Here is a 21,775-nt window from a genome sequence, read left to right as displayed (position 1 = left end):
CATAAGCAGGCTGTAGTTCTATGAGAACAAGCTGAAATGTCAGTGTCTGCACACCAGGGCTTGTAGCACCTTGCAAAATAGTACATAAAAACTAAAAAATTTTAAATTCTATAAAAGCTAGTTATTTGACATTGTTTTTTTAAGATTTACTTTACGGTGTATTAAAGCACTTGCAAACATTGTGTAGCACTAGGATATGTGACCCCACTACTTTACAGTTTGATGACACTGAGAGTCCAAAGCACATTTTAAAGTGATAACTGATGAGAAGAATCTCATTATGAAGTAATGAAGGCATGCAAGTAGATACTTTCATGTTCTCATGAACACAGTGGCTACCAATAGATTTTGAAGAAAGCATGTATCCCTTCCAGCAACACCGAAGAATTTTCCCCATTTGGTGCAAAAATGCTAAGGGTGCAGAGACCCAGAGTACACCGTACATCTTGGAGGATGACGGTAAGTAACATAGTCTAGAATGAGACAGCTTAGCAAAGCACAACTCTGACAAACATTTGATTCCTGTATACTCTACTTGGGAGGTTAACACAAAGTCTATATCCCAAAACTGCAGGTTAATTAGCCAGTTCCACAATTATCCAATAGAAAATATCCAATAAAAAGTCCAAAAGGTATCGTGCTCAGACTGACCCAAACTCTTCCAACATGTCGGGCTTCCCCACTGTGGCCATACTCTATGACAGTCTTCAGGTCTTCAAATCCGTTCCAAACAATTTGAACAACAGATCCCTCACTGGACACCTGACTGCTATTAGAATTAGAATTATTTTTGTCTTGCGTACTAGTCAAATGCTTTTGCTTTTCATGTGGCAGATTTTGCTTTGCTTCTTGACGACGCTGTCTTGGGGAAAGCAGCTCATTAATTTTCCCATAAGATACTACAGGATTCGGATCCAAATCAATAAATTCTAAATTCCATGGAAACACATGAATAGCATTGTATTTCAGAAATGCATGAGTGGCAGATGCATTCTGTACACTGGGAGGCTGGTAGTGACATACTCTAAAAATGGAATCCATGTGAATTAAGTTCAGCAGCTTGTCTTTGAAGGTGCACATCTCATCTTTATCACACAAAGTCTTTTTTTCCTGCTCAGATGTATGAGAGAAGATGCTCCCTATGAAATTCCATATATTTGGGAGAACATTTGAGCCAAACGTCATGTCTGCATCAGCCTTACTCTGTTCAAGAACTCCAGGCTTTAAGTAAGGTTGTTTGGCAAAAGGATCCTTTACTACTTCTTCTTGCTCCATGTTATTTTTCACAAAACTTTTGAGCAAGACGTCACTTTCTGTGGAAGGTGTGCTGGTAATATTGTCCTCAAGTTCGCGTGTTTTGGGAAGTACCAGAAGCTCCGTGCATGGCTCTAATCTCCCATAGGGGGCTGCTGGCATAAGTGTACCTAAGTATGAACAAAGCAGGTCAGTAAATGCATCTGCTTTTGTAAACCACCTTACTCAAGGTGCCACAAAAGCCTTCACTGTTGCTTACCGATTTTGATGTAAACGTGAGTGTGCTGTTCAACCCACACAGGAAAGATGGCTTTTGGAAACACTATTCGAATCTGGTCAAGAAGATGTTTTTCAAGAGAGGAAGCGTGCAGTTCCTGGGAAAATGTGATATAATTCTACATTAAACACTGCATACACTTTTAACATTTGTTTGAAGATTAAAACTCTACGCCTCTTTCTAATATACCATTTTGACTATAAAATACAACTACACCCCACCACATTTAGTATTTCGTTATGGGCTGAAAAGAATGGGGCACTGTGCAAAGAACTACTTGTGTCAAAATCTCTGTCATCTGTAAGAAAAGGACGTGAACGGGGAAAAGGTTTTATTACCAGAATTTCCCAATCATCTGTTGAGAGTGGTTCCACTTCTACTTGCTGACAGGAGGAGACGTGGGAACAGGGCTCAAGAAATACCTGGCAAAAGTAACACCATTTCAAAATATTTAACTTCTTATTTTTAAGCACAGAAAAGCTCCATCTTTAATTCAACTAGAAAACTGATGACTCCTTCCTGATACATTTTCACTACTTTGAACATACATCTTTGTAATGACACTAGGTAATTTATAAGGAGAAGATGGATGTTCCACGTACTGGAAATTGACTGCATTGGGCCTGCCTGGGGACTTCAACGCACTGCGAACGGAAGGGAACGTGAAAAGCATCAAAAGCTTTATCAGCTGATAACCAACAATCAATTTTTAATGCATATTGATCACATAACTGTCCTTGCTTTTTTTTTTGATTTTTTTAAATGTCCTGGACTCTAGAATGCTGAAAAATTCGTTAAGTTGTGCGCAAATTTAGATAAGGCAGAAACAAGGAAAAAGTACAATACAAAAGCAAAATCAGCTCCTTTATGAATGGTTTCACAGGAAGCAGCCCCAGTTCCACAGAACGGTTTTAAGGTCCTGAGTATCAGGGGGAATGATAAAAGCTATTGTGGCTTAGGCTTTTCAGAAAGCATTAAACATATAATTAAAATGTTAATTTTTGCCAAAGGTTCTATTTCACAGAAAGTAACAATTTTCAAACAATATAATGTCATAAATTTTTAAATAAAAGTCATTAAATTTCTCTTGAGATAAAACTAGTTACCTGTCCTCTGAGAGAAATTTATTTCAAGGTCAGCTTTTATAAAAGCGACAATTGATTTTAAATTCCTCTAGGTCCTCAGTTTGAAGCAAAAGTTGGGAGTAGTATCTTTTCCCCAACATGATAAATAGAAGAGCGTATTATTATGAAGTGCACCAAACATGCAATTCCTGAATCCAAAACAATGGCAAAACTACGAAATTATTCAATTTTTTATTCGATTGTACGGATGATTATTTCCAGGCAACAGCTGGGTGAAGTTTTCTTAGGTTTCCTTTGTCAACAGCTTTTCTGTCGAAGGCAATTAATTGCTAGAACAAAAAAGGGTAGTTACCTTGCCACTAAACTAGTAAATTGTCAAGTTCTGCAAATAGATCCATCATTTCTTGACAATATTCTAAAAAAGTAAACAAGGTAAGATAATACACTGCTTTGAGCCACATTCTTTGATGTCTTCTGTTATGCTGAATAAAACTTCCCATATGAGAGAACAGGCATATATGAATATACTACACAATAACATCATGTAGCAGAATACTTTTCCATTCTTATTCATTTAAATCTCTATCTATTAATATTAAAAAAAACCCTTGCATGTTGAGACTTTAATAGTGCCATGTCAGAAAGCTCTGCCTGCCTCTTGGGCATCTCTTCAACTTCTATCCAATGAAAGAATAATTTACAAGAGGTTTAACACAGTGTCCAAGAAGAGTAAGAGGCCAAGATAAATACATACGGGGACATATGGTGAAGGGTGGGGGGGGGAAAGGGACACACCAAATAACTCAAACAAGAAGAAATAGGCAATAAGTCAAAAACTACTTTAAAGTAACAGGAAATCCAGGCAAAATATTCTAATAAGCAAAATCCCAAATTGTTTAATTGCTTAGAAGTGTCTTTTCCTAAAAGTAATGGCACTGCAGATGGTGGCTCCAGCCCTGCAAAGACCTACCCACAGACTATTCTAACGTTATTTAGGCAATTGTTAATGATTTAATGAGCAAATCTTTTAATGTTTCAGACGTTTTACAATGGTTAACTTTTCTTATGAGCAGATATAAATGAAGTAACTGTCTAAATACACAAAACAAGAAGTTCATAGCTAACTTGTACCTTATTACCTTTTCAGGTATCTTGCAATATACTCTTTATTTAAATAAGAAAAAAATATTGTATTTCAAACCTGTTCTCCATCTGTAATGCCAAGTTTCTCTGCTAACTGTCTGTTCATCTCTGCAATATTTTCAGCTTGGTGACCTCGATGCCTGATTTCCATCCAGCTCAAAAATATAGGCTGATGACCACAGGATACTTTCACAGCTTGGCCCTATGAGTTTCAAAGAAATAAATTAAATTAACATCAAATAAGCAAAATAAGGTGACTACTAGTCAACCTAAACTATATTTGACTAGAGAAACCAACAGAATTAAAAATATTTTCTGGATTTTGCATGCACTTTTTAAATTAATATTCCCTAACAATAACTTGCAGAGTTTACAACATGTTAGTAAGGGGTGTTTCTATTAGCAATGACAGATTATTATATTTTTTAATTCTGGCAGACTGCCCAACTTCTTAATAAACAAGACCTTTCTTAGAATTCTTCTCCACATTAGCTATCTGCACAGCTCTCAACACAGAAGTGCATGTTGGCTTCAATTTCTAAACAGCTTTTAATTTTTATGGACTATTCTTAAGTAAGGAAAATAACTCCCCTTCCCTTGTGTATTATAGTCTATCAAACAAATAACTTACAGAAATATGTAACTACGCATCTCTATTTCCCAAACATAAGCATATGCTTAAGGTTCACATGCATTTTAAGGTTCACTTGGACTCCAAGAGTGCTTTTGTTTGCTGGGGAATATGTAAACTAAGTCACAAGTCGTACAAACTCAGACCACAATAATTGTATCAATCTGTTTCAGAACCGCTCAGCTCTTCTGACTCCAAACTGAAAAATAAAGAGACTACATCCCACATTGTATCACTCAACTGACATTTTCTGTTGGTTTTTTTTTTTTTCCAAAAACTAACTATTTTTATGAAAATCAAATAACCAAAACAATGTCCACTGTGGTTACACCACAGATTTACTTGTTAACATAGTGATGTCTTCTGTTTTGTTCCCAACTGTATCCCAATAATTTCAGGTATTATTTGACTTTTTGGTAAACTCTGAAAACGTTTTCAGAGAGTATCTACAATGGTTCCAAGATCCTTTCACTAAATGTAATACTTTATCACCTACTTATCTAATACCTTCCGCAATTAGATTTAGCCTTTGAATTTAAATTTTTGTATTATTTACTCAGTGTAATCTATTAACATAATTATTCCCTTTTAAACATTTTATTCAAGACTTTGCATTTAATATGCTATTTCTATGAAGATTTCAGAGATTGTGTATTTTTATTTTGCGGATTACATTAAGTAAAAGCAAGACTATGCCAACTACGTACAGAATGATGCTACAAGACTTCTAAGCAATTACACTCCTTTTTCCTCTCTCTTGCCAGCAAATCTGTAAAACATCCAGAAACTGCAGCAGAAACTAAGCTAACACTTATACCGGATTTCTTGCAACACCACCAACCTCCCTCTACTGCCCCAAAGAGCAGGTTTTTACAAGCCTAGGTGATTTTTCTTTTGTGAAATGTCCTTTTTGGCCTTGGGAAGTCGTCAGGTTACGCGTGCCGGGCGAGGCTGGCCTGGCTGAGCGGGGCTTTGCCAGGGGTGCAGCCACCACCCCGCTCCCGAGCTTCGCTCCAGCCTCCTCTTCACCCGCTCATCCTTGGCATTTGCCTTCCCGACTGTTCTGCCTGCAGATCCTTAATTCCGGTGTTCATCGCCCAAGGGATGCACGCAGGCTCTGCTCGTTTTCACGTGTGAAATGTTACTTCAACTCTAAGGCATGCTTCCCGCAACTGGTCCATGTACTTAACAGGATTTTGGATAACGGGAGTCCTTTTCTATACAGCAATATATGCTGCAAGGTTTATTTACACCAAGAATTACGACTCTACTTGGGATTTACGATCCTACCTCAAAGGCTAATTTACATATTACTGGGTTAATGCTGGTGAGTTACTGTGAAACCTGGCACGAAACGCGTGCTACCGAAGGCGATGCAGACGCCAACAGCGCAGCAGCCGCACGCCCACCCCGCCCCCCGCAGAAGCGGATTTCACCCTTTCCCGCATCTTAACGAGCAGCGCGGGCGGCAACCGGGCCCGCCCCGCCCTGAGGGGCCGCACGCGCGGGGCCGCACGCGCCCCCCGGCAGGGGCCGGGGGCGGGGCTCCCCGTTGCTACGGCTATAAAGCGGCGCGAGGCGTGGTGGTGGGGAGGAGTGCGCATCGTGTCGCCATAGCAACGACATGCTTGGGGGGGGGGCAAGCACACCGACACGGCGCTCTCCCACAACCCTCTCTGTCTCGCCACGCAGGCCGCCAGCGGGGCCGCCCCGGTACCTGCTGCAGGCGGAGGTGGGAGGCCAGCGCGGGATGCACGTGTAGGAAGCAGTCCCGGGTCCCGCTCAGGAGGACCGTCACGGCGGCGGCCCCGGCCCCCCCGCCGGGGTCGCCGCTGCCCCACATGCCAGCGGACGGCCCGGCCCCGCAACACGGCGCCGCCGCGCGACCGTCCCGCCCCGCCGCAGCGGGGAGCCGCCTACCCGGAGGGGGGCGGGTGGGCCAGGCCTTCCCGAAATTCCCCGTCACCCCCGAGACAATGGTATAACCCACCGCCGGCCAATGCGGGCGCGGCATATACCTATTCCTTACCCTGATTGGTTTTTCTATCGAGGGCCTCGGCTCCTTCTGTCTGGCTTATGGCTGCGGTCGATTTCCTCCTCAGTGGGAGCCAATGGGAGCTCTGCCTGTTGCCTGATTGGCTCTTCTCTCGGCAAGCAACTAGCGCTGCCTACGCGACGGGCGGTGGGAAGATGGCGGCCTCCAGCAGTAGCGGCGGCGGCGCCGGCAGCGGACTGGGCGGTGCCTGTAAGCACCACGCGCAGCTGGGCGTCTGCGAGTCTCGCGCAAAGTACCGGGAGGGACGGAGGCCGCGCGCTGTGAAGGTGGGTCTGGCCAGGGCCCGACGGGGGCGGCCGGGTGCAGCGGGTCTGACCCCGCAGGGCCCGGGCGGGGCGGCCCCGCTGCCGGTTCCGGAACGCCGCGTCCGCAGCGCTGCGGCGGGCTGCAGCCGGCCGACCCGCGGCCTTTCGGGGAGCGGGAGCTCAGCGGCTGAGCTCCCTCCCCGCCTTCCTGTGGCAGCAGCCGCGTCGCCGCCTGGGGTCTTTTTTTTAGCCCCGGACCCCGCTCTGGGTGTTTCCCGGCTCTGCTCGGTGCTGAGGCGCACCGGGGCCCGGGCTCAGGTGGGCAGTGTATTACTGGAATATCTCATGGAATCATACAGTGTCCTGAGTTGGAAGGGATCTACAAGGATCACTGAGTCCAACTCCTGTCCCTGCACAGGACAATCCCAAAATTCACACCACGTCTCTGAGGGCATTGTCCAAGTGCTTCTTGAATATTGTTGGGCTTGGCGCCGTGACCGCCTCCCTGGGGAGCCTGTTCCAGTGCTCCACCACCCTCTGGGTGAAGAACCTTTTCCTAATATCCAACCTAACCCTCCCCTGGCACATCTTCCTGCCACTCCCTTGGGTCCTGTCATCAGAGAGAAGAGACCAGCACCTGCCCCACCTCCTCCCCTTGTGAGGAAGCTGCAGACCACAATGACCCTCCTCTTCTCCAGGCTGAAGTGACATTAGTCTGCTCCTCTAAACCCTTCACCAACTTTGTGGCCCTTCTCTGGACACTCTGTAGTAGCTTTATATCCTTAATACACTGAGGTGCCAAAACGGCACACAGCACTTGAGGTGAGGCCCAGAGCAGAGCGGGACAATCCCCTCCCTCGACCGGCTGCAATACAGTGCTTGATGCACCCCAGGACATGGTTGGCCCTCTTGGCTCCTGTTCAGCTTGCCATTGACCAGAACCCCCAGGTCCCTCTCTGCAGAGCTGCTCTCCAGCCTCTCGTTCCCCAGTCTGTATGAACATCCAGAGTTGCTGTGCTCCAGGTGTAAAATCTGGCACTTGCCCTTGTTAAACTTCATATGGTTGGTGACTGCCCAAGCTGGAGTTGGCTCTGGTAAATCTAGTAACTCCAACGTTGCACTTTGTAAATTAATTGCTTAGAAACGCATGTAGTGCAAGGAGCTCATTCTGTGCAAGATATAAGCCCAACGATTAAGAGCAGTGCAAGGAAACTTGCAGAGCTGAACGTTACCATCCCTAGCTGCCACAGAGTTGGGTACCCAATGCCACCCAGCTCAGCAGGACTCGCCCACGCCAGGCTGCTTTCGTGCTTTGCCTCTGGCATCTGGCAGCTCCTGGGGGGATGAGGGGAAGGCCGCGTGTGGTGGGCCTGGCCAGCAGCAGAGTGGGAACTTCTCATTGCAGCAGCAAAAAATGCTGGGTTTGCTTTTTGTGCGTGCGTTTCTTGTACAGCAAGCTGTAAGGGCACCTTCTAGGGCTGACTTGGGGAAAAGAGCAGGTCAAAGTAAGCTGCTGTCACAACAATGATTTATGTGACCTATTTGCAGTGAGTATCTTTTATGATGGCAGTTTGGGAGCTGGTTTCCCGAGTAGTTCTCTCTTTGCCCTGCATTTGCTGGTTTTTGAGTATGCTGTGTGACTCATGTAATCTAAATGTTTTTTTAACAAATCAGAAAGAATTCCCTTTGATCTTACGGTTCAGCTACTTGTTGTATGCTCTGAGCTGTCACAGAGCTTTCCTCAGAGTCTGTGTTACGTGACAGTCATTAAACAAAGCAGAGAAGACTAGTTTGGTTTTTTTAACCTGCTGGGGGAAGACTTTGCTTCTCTCAGCATTACTTATATCTGTCCATCTTAAAAACGTGTGCTGTTTGATCACTGTAGCGAGGCGGCAGCTTTGCACACACATGATCTACCCCAAGGAATCGTGTTACTTTTGTTTTTTCCTCCCTGCATTTTACACGTGTGGTCTCTCTGCCTGTGAGCAACACAGGTTTTACAGTGGTTTTGTCTTTATTTTGATAGTGCCTCATATTAACTGGTTACTAGTCAGTCTTGGAAGGAAATTGGCCAGAGACTTAGAGATTTTACTCAGCAAATGGCAGTACTCTGACCTGGTGCAGAAGAGGCAACTCTAATTTGTGTTCTACTTTGAGTAAGAAGCTTCAGTTCAGTTCCTGCTGGTGATGAAGAGGTCTTGGGTAACTGTGCACTTACTCCTGCATGAGTTCAAAGTCAAAATAGAGTACAGGGGATTTTATAGTGTCCTGAGAGGATTTGAGGAATAATAGAAAACACAGAGAAAATTCCTTATTCTGCAGTAAAGCAAGAATGTGAACATTTTAGAATACTCTATTCTTTTTTTCTTTTCAGGTTTATACTGTCAACTTGGAATCTCGTTATTTACTAATACAAGGAGTTCCTGCATTAGGTGTTATGAAGGAATTAGTCGAACAATTTGCATTATATGGTGCCATTGAAGAGTATCATGCACTAGATGAATATCCAGCAGAGCAATTTACTGAAGTTTATCTTATAAAATTCCAAAAACTGCAATGTGCAAGGTATTGGACAAGGCAATATCTGCCTTTTGCTGTCATAATCTTTTACACCTTTATTTACAATCTCTTAAGATTCTAGAGAGTTGAAGTAAAATCCTCAGTTTTGCTAATACAATTTAATTCCCTTCAGGTTGGCCAAGAAAAAAATGGACGAACGAAGTTTCTTCGGTAGTTTGCTGCATGTGTGCTATGCTCCAGAATTTGAAACAGTCCAAGAAACTAGGGAGAAGCTGCAGGATAGAAGAAAGTATATAGCCAAAGCAACAAATCAAAGAGGTTTGTAATTACATTTCCTGTAGAATCTTAACATTTCACTTCAGAGGTGGGTGGGGTTTTGGCGAAAGTGCCCATTAAAGAAAGTGCTTGCTATCTGGCTGTTTTAAAGATGCATTTTAAGTATGCTTGCAGCAGAGTGGAGACATATTTCAATATTTAGAGGGCTGTATCTTTTTCAAAGCAACTTTTTGCTTTTGGTTAAAGAAATGCAAAAGCTTTAATAATGAAGGATTTAATTCTGTTTTGTTTTCTTTTCAAAATGTTATCAAAAATTTCAAGCACTGGCAGGAAATTTGGGATCATCTTTTAACCCTTGTTCCAGCTTATTCAGGCATGCCCAGAGGGCCAGTTTTTAAGGAAAATGACTCTACCAGAACCTTCAACAAAACATTTCTCCAGCTTACATATCAGCACTGGAGGAACGCTAAGAATGGCCTGGGTTTACAAAGGCACTACAGAGTTCCCAGGCAGCACTGAAGGCTGGGCAAGCTGAGAAATAAGTAAAGGGCCAAACACAGGCTTCTCCTTTCTTGTACTTATATACTTTGATATCATTATTCACTGCATGAGGATATTTAAAGGGAGTAAAATCACTGATTTCCAACATAAAAGCAACTGTTTGTTGTTTTTTTTTTCCAATGTTGCAAGACAGCCTATCCTTCTTGAACTGGAGGTAAAAACCACTGATTTGCAACATTAGAAATATCTTCCTCATGTTCTCAAAACTGCTGAAATACTTCTGCTCAGGCATTCCTCGCAAACTGGCAGAGGGACTAGGCTGAAAAACTTGAGTTTGAAAGGTACCACTTAGGAAAAAAAGAATCACAGAAAGGTGGCTGGGAATTGGATATCACTGGTGTTGCTTCTGTAATTGTATTAAATGTTTTTTCTTATGTGATATGAAATAGTGAAGCTATCTTTTTTTGTTGTTTTAAAGATTGCTTTGTGTTAAAGAAAGAGAGGCCTGAGAAGACCGTCTCAAAGAACTCTGACTGCCCATGGAGGACACCAGGACCATGTACAACTGGTAACTGGGATGCATCCTGCTTTATGGGTTCTCACAGGGTATCCCAAAACACCAGTTATCCACCTGGGAATCATAACCAGAGCTTGTTGACATTTCCCCAGTATGATGACAAGTGTGCTGAAACTTCTGGGTACCGTGGTCAAAGCACATTCCTAACTCCAAATGTACAGCCAGGAGGACGTACTCCCCCAACTCCTCTAATGCAGCAAAGAACGGTTCCGACTGACAATGGAATTGATAGGTTTATGCCTCGTACAACTCACCTGCAAGAACGTAAGAGAAAGAGAGAAGAAGGTAACAAGTTTTCCCTCATTGGAACTAGTGCAGACAATACTGAAGTCATTATTGGTCCACGGCTACCTGAAATACCTAAAGTGGACATGGATGATGATTCACTGAATACTTCAGCTGCATTAATTCGAAATAAACTGAAAGAGGTATGGATTCTGAAAGTTCTGATATTTTCATTTTCAAACATATGTATTATGTGCTTGTTATGCATAAAAATAGAGACTCTAAGATAATTAAACTGATAATACTGAATAAATGTTGATGTGCCACTTAAAGCTAGTGTTCTTACTACTTAACTCTTCCATAATGCAGAATATTGCAGGCCATTCTACTCCATATCTCTTACACTGCATGTGAGAAAGTATGAATATCAGCGCATGGTCCTAAATGACTTTTAGTAAACTACACTTTTTTTCCATGTGGGGAGGCATGATAACTTTGGGGTAGTCCTGCTGACTTCAGTGTGGTACTTTTATCTGGTTTCTGATTGAAAGGGAGTGAAAAATAATAAAGTCAGAGTTCAGTGTAGTTTTGCTCCAACCCTTATGGCATTAAAAGATGTACGGAATCATGCTGAGAAGCATACCTTTTATGGAGGGTATTAATCAATTAGCAGGTCAAATGCTCCTGATAAAACTTTCCATTTAAATTAAGATATGAAAAAGCTCCCTTAACTATGATGAACTAGACTGATTTGAAAGAGCTTCCCTCCAGTCAAATTGATGAATAAATACCCCTTATATTAAATACATTTCTAAAATATGTGTCAAAATACATGTTTCTCCTTTCCCTTTGCTTTTCCTCCCCGAATACCTGAGTTTAAAAAGCATGCTAAACCTTATTTTGAAAACCCCTCTGGTAGGGATTGGCATGATAAGATATGTAACACTCTACCACTGAGCGTGTAAAATCAATTTGTGTGGTTAAAATACAAAAATAGTACTGCTAACACTTCCATTTTCTAAGCTTCACCTCTCACGTGATTAATGCTACCTTTGGTGTTATTTTTTCACTTTTTCTGGATGAAAATTCAGTGCAAGTGTGATATTACTGTAATACATCCCTTCTGATGCTCAGATGTTGGAGATGTGGCCTTAGTCTAAAACTAGTGTAAAAAAGGAGTGGCTACAGTTTACTAAGAATTTTTTTTTTCCCCAATTTAGGTTGCAGATTCTGTTTCAACATCATCTGTGGAAAAGCCAGAGAGCAGCTCAGCCAAACCACTTGTAAAGCAGAGAAGAAGAATATAGATACTGCTGGCAGCATCTTCCAACAGTCATTTTTTTAAAGTATATGGTTTAAAATACATTTTTTATGTTAAAAAACCACTATTTTTTACTGTATTTCCAAGCAGTTCCCTGTTAAAAATTGTATCAATTTGTTTCTTGGAATGAACAAACCAGTATATTAAATAATATATAAATATGTATAAATCTCTGCCGCATTGGATGGTTTTAAGATTCGGCTGGACAGGGTGCTGGGCCATCTTGTCCAGACTGTGCTCTTCCTAGAGAGGTTGGACTAGATGATCCCTGAGCTCCCTTCCAACCTGGGATTCTGTGATTATTGTTGCAATCTTGTCCTGTGTACCTCATAGTATAACATATTTAATAACTCACTGAAGAACTGTGAAGAAAATTCTGTTTATTCAGTAGCTTTTACAGTAAAGGAATACTGAAACTTAGTTTCAGGTTGCTCCCATTTTTACTATACCGTGAAGAATGGTGGAGGAAAAAATCTTATTCCACTTGGAGTTACAGTTTATGAGTTTCCTGGAAAGTTTTCTGTTCAAATGCCATACTGCTCTGTTTAACAACAACAACAAAAAAAGTTTATTTTCAGTTAACTAAAGGATTTAAACTTAATCGGGAAAGATGCTAAACTGAAATGTGCAAGCAGTGACAGTCCTTACACTTGCTTTTTAGCTTAGAAAAGGTGAATTCTGTAGCGTTAATGATGTCATCACTGGGAGACCAGCCAGAACATTTGAAGTTATATCTGAAGGGGAAAGTAAAGTTGTAACTGCTCACCATGGTAACATGTGACCAAGGAATGATGTGGCATGGAGGGTGAGAAGGCCTAGCTGCCGAACGAGTTGGATTGGGTGAAAGCAGCAATGCCAGAGACTGTGACAGAGACTGAGATGACTTAATGCAAAGGAGTGAAATGTCCCTTGGTGATGAGGTAAGAAGTACTCGCAGCACTGTGTGGTAACATCCTGGAGTGGGAGCGCTTGGGGGCCCGCTGTGGGCAGCAGAGCTGGTGCTGGGCTAAGGTGCCCCATGGTGGCGCTCACAGGATTGGTGCTGGTGCATATAAGGAACGGGCTCATGGTGCGTCTTTGCAGGCGCCTTGTAGAACCACTTATTGTGGTAGGGCTCTGGTAAGTTGTTCATTACATTTTTTAAAAAATATGTTTAAGCAGAAATTTGTGTCAAGGGGTGCAATTAAAATTCCCCAATATAAGCCCCCTGGGAAATCTGGTAGATTATGAATTTTCTTCACGTAAAGCTCAGCCAAAATTAATTTATTGCTGTTAGGGCTTGAAAGGACGTGGAAATAGTGTTCTCTCTTAACAGTGATATTAGAGACCTAGTAAAATGGCAACAGTTGTGTAGGGTACAGAACAGAGGGCACAAATACTGTAAGCAGGAAACATGCCTGAGTTTTCCACCTCCTGCCATGATTAGCCTGAATTGTGTACCTGCTTTGTCACCAATGCTGACAGAAAGTCATTTTTTTAATGCTCATTAGCGAACTTAGTTTTTGTTCAGAAACTTTTTAAAAGCTTTTCACTGGTGTAAAAAACAGAGCACTTAACCCTTGAAAGTCTTGTAACAGCCTGCCAGGAGAAGTCTGGCATTTTGGAAACAGATGCTTTGCAGCTGGCATGATGCAGTACAGCCTGCAGTCATCGCTACAAGACTCTTTCTTCCAGCCAACCGCATAGGTGAGCTGTGGCAGGAAGTGCAGGTTTCCAGCAACTGAAAACTTGCCGTGTTCCCAGCAGTCTTACACAACTTTTCTGTTTCTAGGAATCACTGCATGTATTTCAGAATTTTGTTTTTCCATCTCTGTGAAGGCACAACCTTCAGTATTTAAAAATGACACACAGGTCAAATAGGATAATGATTATTGGATTAGGAAAAAAATTATTCTCTATTATAGAGCAGAAACACTCTCCACAGTTGAACTTAACACTGAGGAAATGAGCATGTTCTAGATTACCATCTTCCAAAACAAAAAAAATAAATTTCTGAATTGAATTAAATGTATTTCTAATAAATAAAGCCCAGTTAGATGTAATTAAAAACCAGCAGTGCCACACTCTGAGATGAAGAACCATCTCAAGGTATTTTTTCAGAAAGTTACCAGCCTCTCCTCCCAAGAGAAGCTCTAAGGGAGGTGAATGCAGTGTTGCCAGTGGCACTGAAGAAAGACAAATGAAAGTTGTATTCCCAGAGAGCTTTTGGATAAACAATTCAAGAGAACATCTCATTTCGGAGCCTCAGAAAGTGCTCACTGAGGATCATTCATTGTATTGCTGCCCCAGGACAGACAAACACTGAGTAACAATGTGTTCTTGTGTTCTCTGGTACCAGTGTTTGACTGTCCAAGGAAGCATTGGTGCTGTGAACTCAGCACGTGCATATATCGCAACAGAAGCATCGACCAGTTGACTTCAGCAGGCCCCACGTAATGACAGTTAATACCATAATGCTACATCTCCTTCACAGTAGTACAGAAAGTATTGGGACATTTTTTTTAAACTCAGGGTTGATGTACCTTTATGTCTGGCAAACATGGTCCAAAGGCTTCTAAGAGCAGATTTTCATCTCTGACTGCCTTTTCAAAGTCCATAAAAGAAAGCTTGCCATCGTGATCATAGTCCTACAAAAGGAAGGGAACTCTTCAGCAAAGGATGATCACTTGTAGTAACAGTCTTTTTATTTAACAGACATTTAATTCACATGGAGTCTACTTTTAGTGTGAGTGTATAAAAAATAATTTTCTTTGGGCCACCAGTCTCTGCTCAGACAGAGTCAGTCAGGCCATCAGTCTCTGCTCTGTATCATTTGCCTCTGTCTAAGGCATAAAAGGTGGAGCATGCTCAACTATCTCATAAGGCTTTGTTAACAAAATTCCACAGAAGGCAAAACTTTCCTGGGAAGAGGCTGAGGTGAGGATTGCATGGACAAATCTCAAGCACGGTTGCACTGAGATAAAGTAGGAGAAAACGTTAGGATGTGTTCTGTATAGGTATTTGTATCATGAGCATACCCACACCCTCTTCATGCAGCTGGAAATACCCTGCTGGTTTGTATAGTAGGCATACTTCTGCCCTGTCTTTTTCACGTACAGCACCCAGAAGCATATGGCGGAGCATGCTGATGCCAGCCCACTTCTTCTGTACTGCAAAAGCTCAGCATAGCATCCTCTGGGGGATGGAAAAAGCATCCTTGCGTTTTAGTATTTCTGCAATTTGAAACTCCTGTTTCTACTGACATGGTAGCTTTAAACACCAACAAATGCTACAGTGAGCACAAGTACTACTTTAAACCATATGAAATAAAGGCTTTAAGTGAAGATTGATGTGTGGATATAACTAGTGTTCAAGGCACAGGGCCAAATCATCATTTTTGAGGAACAAGCCATGGAACCATCATAGCTGGTGAACACACAGGGAGCATAGGTTCCAATGGCCAGAAAAGCAGAGGCAAGGTGCTATGTAGAGAAAGAGATTCCTGACAGGAAAATCTGCTGCTGGATGCTTAAGAGGAACAGGAGTAGCCGGGTTCCCTCTACCTTTTACACTCCTTGGTACAAGGGAGAGCAGGGCATGATCATTATCATTACAAATGCTTTTAAGCGTGGAAACAGTCATCATGGGACTGGACGTAGGCTTAGTCACAATGCAGTTGTACCTATAGGCCATTGCTTAAAGAGTAGTTTTTTTTCTGTGAGTGATGGACTCCACAACTGCATTTTTGGGTATCTAATAATTAGTAGTTTAGTTCTTTGAGATGGGCAGCAAATATCCTACTTGGACAACTGCCCAGCAGCCAAATCAGATCTGGCCATTCTTCAAACATGTATCAGAGCTTTATTAAGTTCTTGTGGAAAAGCTGAAACAGGATTATGTACATTAGTTTATAATATGTTCTTACACATATGAAGATTGATTATGTCTAGAGCATAGTGCTGGTGCTTGAACTAGCATAGCCCACATATCAACTGCCCAGAACACAAGGGTGCTCATTTTGGATGCAACCTGTGGGAAAGCTGAGCATGTACGTGCTCCAAAGATGAACAAATTGCTGAGTTGTAGTTTGCTTTCCGTGTGAGAGTGGACTCAGCACTTTCAACAACTAAGGGTAAGATGCACCTTTCAGCTGAGGTTCTGCAAAAGGCGTGGGTTTGAGAAATAGAAAAGACGGGGTTAAATAAAAGGAGTTTGGATTCAAGACCTGGTTTTAAGTAAGATTTTTGAACACCACCATAGGAGGGAATGTTATATTTCTTGATTTGATGAAAATGTTGAAACACAGTCCCTGACTTATTTGGATATCCTAGATTAATAATGGAATTACAAGTTTTACATTAATAACCTTGAGGTTACTCTTCTAATAGAATATATAAATTGGATAAAGACATTTCATGATCAGTTGATAAAATACAAACATACTTAATAATAAAGCTACTGCAGATGCCTATCATTGGAATAAATGCAGTTTACGCTTTTGAATTTTCCACTTTTGGCCAGGCTTTTGTTTTGACCAGGCATGCACATGTGTGCATGCACACGTACACATGCCAGTTTATACATGAAACTTATAACACATTCACATAATAAATGAACAGTTTCATGTGAGGATACTGGACTGGGACTCATTAGATCTGGATTATACTTCTGGCTTTCCTTAGGAGACCTGTTTATCTCAAGCACATAACTAACTCTGTGGCTCAGAATCCCACTGTAAATCAGACACTGTATTTTGTTACCTCATAGGAATGTTCTTGAGGTTCAATTAATGAATATTTGAAAGGCATGCAAGTATCACAGTGAGTAAGTACTTGCCATTTTCTTCAGTGCTATGTCTACCAAGTCCTTAATTCCCTCATCAGGATCTTCTTCTGATGGTTGTTTGAGAAGGCTGTTTTTCAGCATTTGAAACATTTCCTCTCTTGAAATGTATCCATCACCATTCAGGTCGTAAACTTCAAAACAGTCTTTTTGAAAGATAAATCAATTTAAAGTTCATACAAGCTATATCACACACCATTAAAGCTGTCTGTTACCTGTAGACAGATAATCTGAATTCTATGTTGTACAGAGTATCTATTGAGCCACATTCACCATATATAATAGTTGTATATGAAATATTTGTATCATATTTGGTACATATACTAGTCAATTTTTGCCTGTTTACCCTTCATAGTTAAAATCTATTTCTGCTCAAATAAATAATCTTCAGTTCACAGAGACCATAGTAACTTACAGATCTTAACATCTCTAAAATTGTCTATTTAGAATGTAAACAGGGTTCTGCTTTAGAAACCCAGTTTCCCATTCTGGGGACCAGCTGTCTATGTCAGAAGGGCTTTGCATCTATTGCACCTACAAAACACAACCTGATATTTTTTAAGCTGATTTAGAAAAGTAGGGGAAAAATAAGAAAGAGCTGTACTAGCACAGAAAAGACAACTGAAGTATCCCTTAATGCAAAAAAAGAACCTCTGTAACCAAGTATTTTAGGTATGAGTATTTGCCTAATTTATCTTCTAATTGTTTCTACCTCCCTGGAAATAAAAATATAGGACCATAACACATTTTACTGTCTTCCACAGAACTTACTTAAACAAAAAAAAAACAACTCAGTTTTGGAACACAAAAGGTTTTTTTTCTGCTGAAGACTAAGCCTACAGTGAAAAATCATACTGGCATACATTTATGGCAGACAACACCATATATAACTACACATTAGTATATTCTGCAGTGCTTCCAGAAGAGCTTTATATTTTACTGCTTGTGGTTGTACTGACATACTGAATTACTTCCCAGGCCACCTTCCAGTGCAATGCTTTATGATGAATTTATACAGGGCATTAAGGGTGGCTGATCCCGCAAACTGGGAACTAGGGAAACAACATGCTGTCAGTCTCACTATTATACTTTCTCCCCACCCTATCCCTCCCCCCATTTTTTTTAATGCTTCTTAAAATTCTGGTGTTCTTCCTATTTTTTCTCTCCTATCTTTCTCCATCATTACTGCAGCGGTTCTCATGACCATCTTAAAAACAGACCATTTTCCCATCTATGCTTCCAGGCCAAAGAACTGCTAGAATTAATGCAACTGTTGCTGTGCCCCCATTATGCCAGTAAATGAATTTTGGCATGGGTCTTGGTTGGTTTGAGACTGTGTTATTCAGCCAAAATTACCCTTGAGCTACATCTGCTTCTTTCTAATTTTGTGTGTTAATACAAAAACGTATATTCTGTCAGAAAAACCTATATACTGTAGAACAAGCTTCAGTTCAAAAGCTAGTTTGTCAGCAATAAAGTGGCAGCTATGATAATGGCAGTTTACACAGAATAATCTCTGTCTCAGAGAAGCCTTTTGGTATTCAGTTTCATTGTATTAAACTACTCAGAAGAAAACTCTTCAATTACCAAATACTTTATAAGAGTAACTACTAAATAAGAAAAAAGCAATGTGACATTTAATAGTCATAAATTCCCTGCTTGCTACTAAATATTGTAATGCAGATAAACCTTACATTTAATCCTTTCTTCCAATGTCCCCCGAAGAAACACTGATAAGCCTTCCACCCATTCCACCACACTGATGCAGCTATTGTTGTCTCTATCAAAAGTGCGGAACACTGAGAAGTATATTAGATGAATTTTAAATATATATAATAGAGAAACACAAACAAATATTTTCTTAAATTCAATGAAAGTATAAAAACATTTTTTTCTAAAGATGTTTCTCTGCTTTCATCGAGGTGTGATTACCATTCTTGAATCTTTCTAAGCCATGACAATGAAGGGGATTTTGCCCCTCAGTCTGCTGATCTTCCACTCCAGGATCCTGCTGGGATAAGACATTTTGTTTCATCTGTTGCTTTCCTGACTTAAATACAAAAAGTATACTTCCATGCCGACATAGTCCAAATAAGCCAATATCCCTTTCCCTAACGCAATTTGCATATAGAAGAGGATGTTAATTACTAGGTTTTGTCTCAAAAAGAATATTGGAGAAAGTAATCCTAGAATCAGTACCCAAGTGTTTTAAATATACAAAGAAAAACCTTCTCCTGTCTTTTATGTACCAAGATCTTTTTTTTTTTATCCCTTCCCCGAAACAAGAAGCTTTCAGTCTTGCAGCTTCACTATTCATTCAGCCTGTAATATAGTACTTAAAATCCAAGATATAATTCAAGGCATCAACTAACATATTTTACTAATTCATATTTTAGAATGTTGATCAGTAAGTTGGCTACAGGAACACCTCTACACGCAGAGCCAAGCATTTCGGAATTGGGAAACAATAGCTTTGCTTTTGCAACTGAAATCAGCCCCCTTGTATGTAAGCATTAAGATTTCAAAGAATGTGTCCACGTAAGGCATTTTCCAAGACACACTGTTGCATAAAATGGCATTTGAATACTCCCTCTGCTAGAGAGTGGGAGAAAGCTGAACCAAGTGGTGGCTCTTGGTGGCCTGAGACTGAAAAGAATGGCAGGGTCGTGCCTCCTCCACATCCTCCTCTAGACACCTGTACACCGGAGATCATTCATGCAGCTTTCATGGTAACTGCAGATGTGGCTTTCATGTTAATCTGTGAAATCACTGCATTTTCAAGGGGTTATTTGGCTCATTACTTCCATATCCCTGTACAGTCTGCCTAGTCCCTTCAGTGCTGTTCACAGCACCTCTGTTCCAGAAGTTATCCACTCTAGCAGAATGCCTTTCTGGGACCTCCAAGACCGAGACAGACCTGTCCACCAGCAGCCGTGACTGCAGCTCATGGTGGAACCACCGGAGAGGAAAGTGACACCATGCTGCCCCCTTCTGTCACGACACTGCAGTGACTGGGAAAGAAACAGGATAGCCCTACAACTGCCTCTGACTGGTCTCCCTCGTACAAGAGAGTGAGCTATCCTGAACTAGAGGAAAACTATTCTGCATAAAGAAAAAAAGGATACCTTATATGCAGCAGCTCCTGAGCATAACTCCTCCTTTTCTGTCCTTACAGGGATGAGGAGGTGGCACTACTTTGCCTAGGCATGCTCAACGGGTCAACAATGTAAAACTAAAATCTTACGTCTTTTTAGACTGATGAGTCTCACCTCTGTCCATGATCATGTCATCTGTCATGCCGAACGCGCTGTGCAGAGTGTCTCTGAACATGTTACGGTCAAAGCCGACCGCAGCAAAGCGGTTGCTGGACTCGGCCACCAGTGTGTCAAAGAGCTTGACGAGGCATTCCACTTCGCTTTTATTAACTGCCCAGTTGAAACACAAGCGACCACATTTTAGAACTTGGTAAAACACATGCCAGGCACAGGGAAGCTACAGGGCCTGGACACCTCAGGTGTCAACCGTTACAAAGACTGCCCCACACACCCCCGTACCCCCTGTTCTAAGCAGTGGCGGGAGGTGACCCCCTTTTGGGGGTGGGGTGGGTTGCGAATAGGGCCATGGAAAGAGCGCAGGGGACAAGGGGAGGCAGCTGGGAGCAGTGGATGCCCCTCATGCAGCGGTGGAGGCATAGCAAGCACGGGGGCCCCACGCCGTGCCGGGATGGGGGAGCCTCCTGCCCCCAGACTCGCTCAGCGCTCGGCGGATCGCCCCCAGACTCACTCACTCACAGCGCTCGGTCATTCGCCCCCAGACTCACTCACTCACAGCGCTCGGTCATTCGCCCCCAGACTCACTCACTCACAGCGCTCGGCGAATCGCCCCCAGACTCACTCACTCACAGCACTCGGTCATTCGCCCCCAGACTCACTCACTCACAGCGCTCGGCGAATCGCCCCCAGACTCACTCACTCACAGCATCTGGCGGATGCCCCCAGGCTCACTCAGCGCTTGGCGGATCGCCCCCAGGCTCGCTCACTCACAGCGCTCGGCGGATCGCCCCCAGACTCACTCACTCACAGCGCTCGGCGAATCGCCCCCAGACTCACTCACTCACAGCATCTGGCGGATCCCCCCTAGTCTCACTCACTCACAGCGCCTGGCGGATCCCCCCTAGTCTCACTCACTCACAGCGCCTGGCGGATCCCCCCTAGTCTCACTCACTCACAGCGCCTGGCGGATCCCCCCTAGTCTCACTCACTCACAGCGCCTGGCGGATCCCCCCTAGTCTCACTCACTCACAGCATTTGGCGGATCCCCCCTAGTCTCACTCACTCACAGCGCTTGGCAGATCGCCCCCAGGCTCACTCACTCACAGCATTTGGCGGATCCCCCCCAGACTCACTCACTCACAGTGCTTGGCGGATCGGGCCAGCAAGTCCACCAGCTGCTGCTGCTGCCTCTTCCTGCTCATGGCGGCGGCCCTGCTGTCCCCTGACACCGCTGCCCTGGCAACGTGGGCGGGCGGGCCTGGTGGTGCGGCCAGACTGTGCCGCTTGGTGACACTGGCAGGTCAAACATACATATATATATAGGCACAATGAAGAGACATTTTTATCATACATTAAAAATGAGCAGTCGTATCAAAGAAAATAACTGGATGTCAAACTTCTAAAAATGTTTCTGGAAAGAAGACGTAAAAATTAAGTGCTACGTACAATACTGTTTGTTCATCTGCTGTTGGAAGACAGAAGTCTATTAAAACAGACTTTTATTCCCACATTGCTCACTTTCTGCTTTGTCCCACTGATCAGACGTGGAAGATGCCTATAGGTTGCCTGGT

At 42.6% G+C, this 21,775-nt stretch overlaps 3 protein-coding genes across 5 annotated transcripts in view; 1 reads left to right on the top strand and 2 right to left on the bottom strand.

The window, feature by feature from the left end:
• PEX1 (peroxisomal biogenesis factor 1) overlaps nucleotides 1–6,241 on the bottom strand; it is a 28,205-nt gene extending 21,964 nt beyond the window's left edge. Inside the window, exons 1-5 of the mRNA XM_064444619.1 lie at nucleotides 6,108–6,241; nucleotides 3,818–3,961; nucleotides 1,870–1,953; nucleotides 1,514–1,628; nucleotides 652–1,424 (exon numbers count right to left, since the gene is read on the bottom strand). Of these exons, the coding sequence (XP_064300689.1) occupies nucleotides 652–1,424; nucleotides 1,514–1,628; nucleotides 1,870–1,953; nucleotides 3,818–3,961; nucleotides 6,108–6,233 (1,242 nt within the window). The 5' untranslated portion in view covers nucleotides 6,234–6,241. The remainder of the gene's footprint in view (nucleotides 1–651; nucleotides 1,425–1,513; nucleotides 1,629–1,869; nucleotides 1,954–3,817; nucleotides 3,962–6,107) is intronic.
• On the top strand, nucleotides 6,232–12,403 carry RBM48 (RNA binding motif protein 48). 2 transcript variants are annotated; one of them, XM_064444621.1, is made up of 5 exons: nucleotides 6,232–6,369; nucleotides 9,066–9,256; nucleotides 9,384–9,529; nucleotides 10,467–10,993; nucleotides 12,011–12,403. In XM_064444621.1, exons 1-5 carry the CDS (start codon nucleotides 6,232–6,234, stop codon nucleotides 12,095–12,097), a joined length of 1,089 nt encoding a protein of 362 aa, XP_064300691.1. In that variant the 3' UTR covers nucleotides 12,098–12,403. The 2 variants fall into 2 exon arrangements, with proteins under 2 accessions (XP_064300691.1, XP_064300690.1); XM_064444620.1 differs by lacking the exon at nucleotides 6,232–6,369 and adding an exon at nucleotides 6,542–6,712.
• Nucleotides 12,404–12,471: 68 nt separating this feature from the next.
• On the bottom strand, nucleotides 12,472–21,451 carry CLXN (calaxin). Of its 2 annotated transcripts, none has more exons than XM_064444625.1 (6): nucleotides 21,346–21,451; nucleotides 20,202–20,357; nucleotides 18,627–18,731; nucleotides 16,927–17,078; nucleotides 14,634–14,738; nucleotides 12,472–12,652 (listed from the first exon to the last, which is right to left on the bottom strand). In XM_064444625.1, exons 1-6 carry the CDS (start codon nucleotides 21,404–21,406, stop codon nucleotides 12,602–12,604), a joined length of 630 nt encoding a protein of 209 aa, XP_064300695.1. In that variant the 5' UTR covers nucleotides 21,407–21,451; the 3' UTR covers nucleotides 12,472–12,601. The 2 variants fall into 2 exon arrangements, with proteins under 2 accessions (XP_064300695.1, XP_064300696.1); XM_064444626.1 differs by lacking the exon at nucleotides 12,472–12,652 and adding an exon at nucleotides 12,673–12,845.
• Nucleotides 21,452–21,775: the final 324 nt, after the last annotated feature.

The sequence above is a fragment of the Phalacrocorax carbo genome, chromosome 2, assembly GCF_963921805.1.
Source record: "Phalacrocorax carbo chromosome 2, bPhaCar2.1, whole genome shotgun sequence".
Lineage (NCBI taxonomy): Eukaryota > Metazoa > Chordata > Aves > Suliformes > Phalacrocoracidae > Phalacrocorax > Phalacrocorax carbo.
Note: the sequence above shows the minus strand (reverse complement) of the source record. Positions and strands in the feature narration are given on the sequence as shown.

Coding starts and splice junctions, on each gene's coding strand:
- CLXN (XM_064444625.1), bottom strand. CDS start 21,406: ATGAGCAGGAAGAGGCAGCAGCAGCAGCTGGTGGACTTGCTGGCCCGA. Junction 18,732..20,201: donor TGACATGATCATGGACAGAG/GTGAGACTCATC, acceptor TATACTTCTCAG/TGTTCCGCACTTTTGATAGA. Junction 12,653..14,633: donor CATGTTTGCCAGACATAAAG/GTACATCAACCC, acceptor GTTGTTAAACAG/AGCAGTATGGCATTTGAACA.
- RBM48 (XM_064444621.1), top strand. CDS start 6,232: ATGCCAGCGGACGGCCCGGCCCCGCAACACGGCGCCGCCGCGCGACCG. Junction 6,370..9,065: donor CCGTCACCCCCGAGACAATG/GTATAACCCACC, acceptor TTTTCTTTTCAG/GTTTATACTGTCAACTTGGA. Junction 9,257..9,383: donor CAAAAACTGCAATGTGCAAG/GTATTGGACAAG, acceptor AATTCCCTTCAG/GTTGGCCAAGAAAAAAATGG.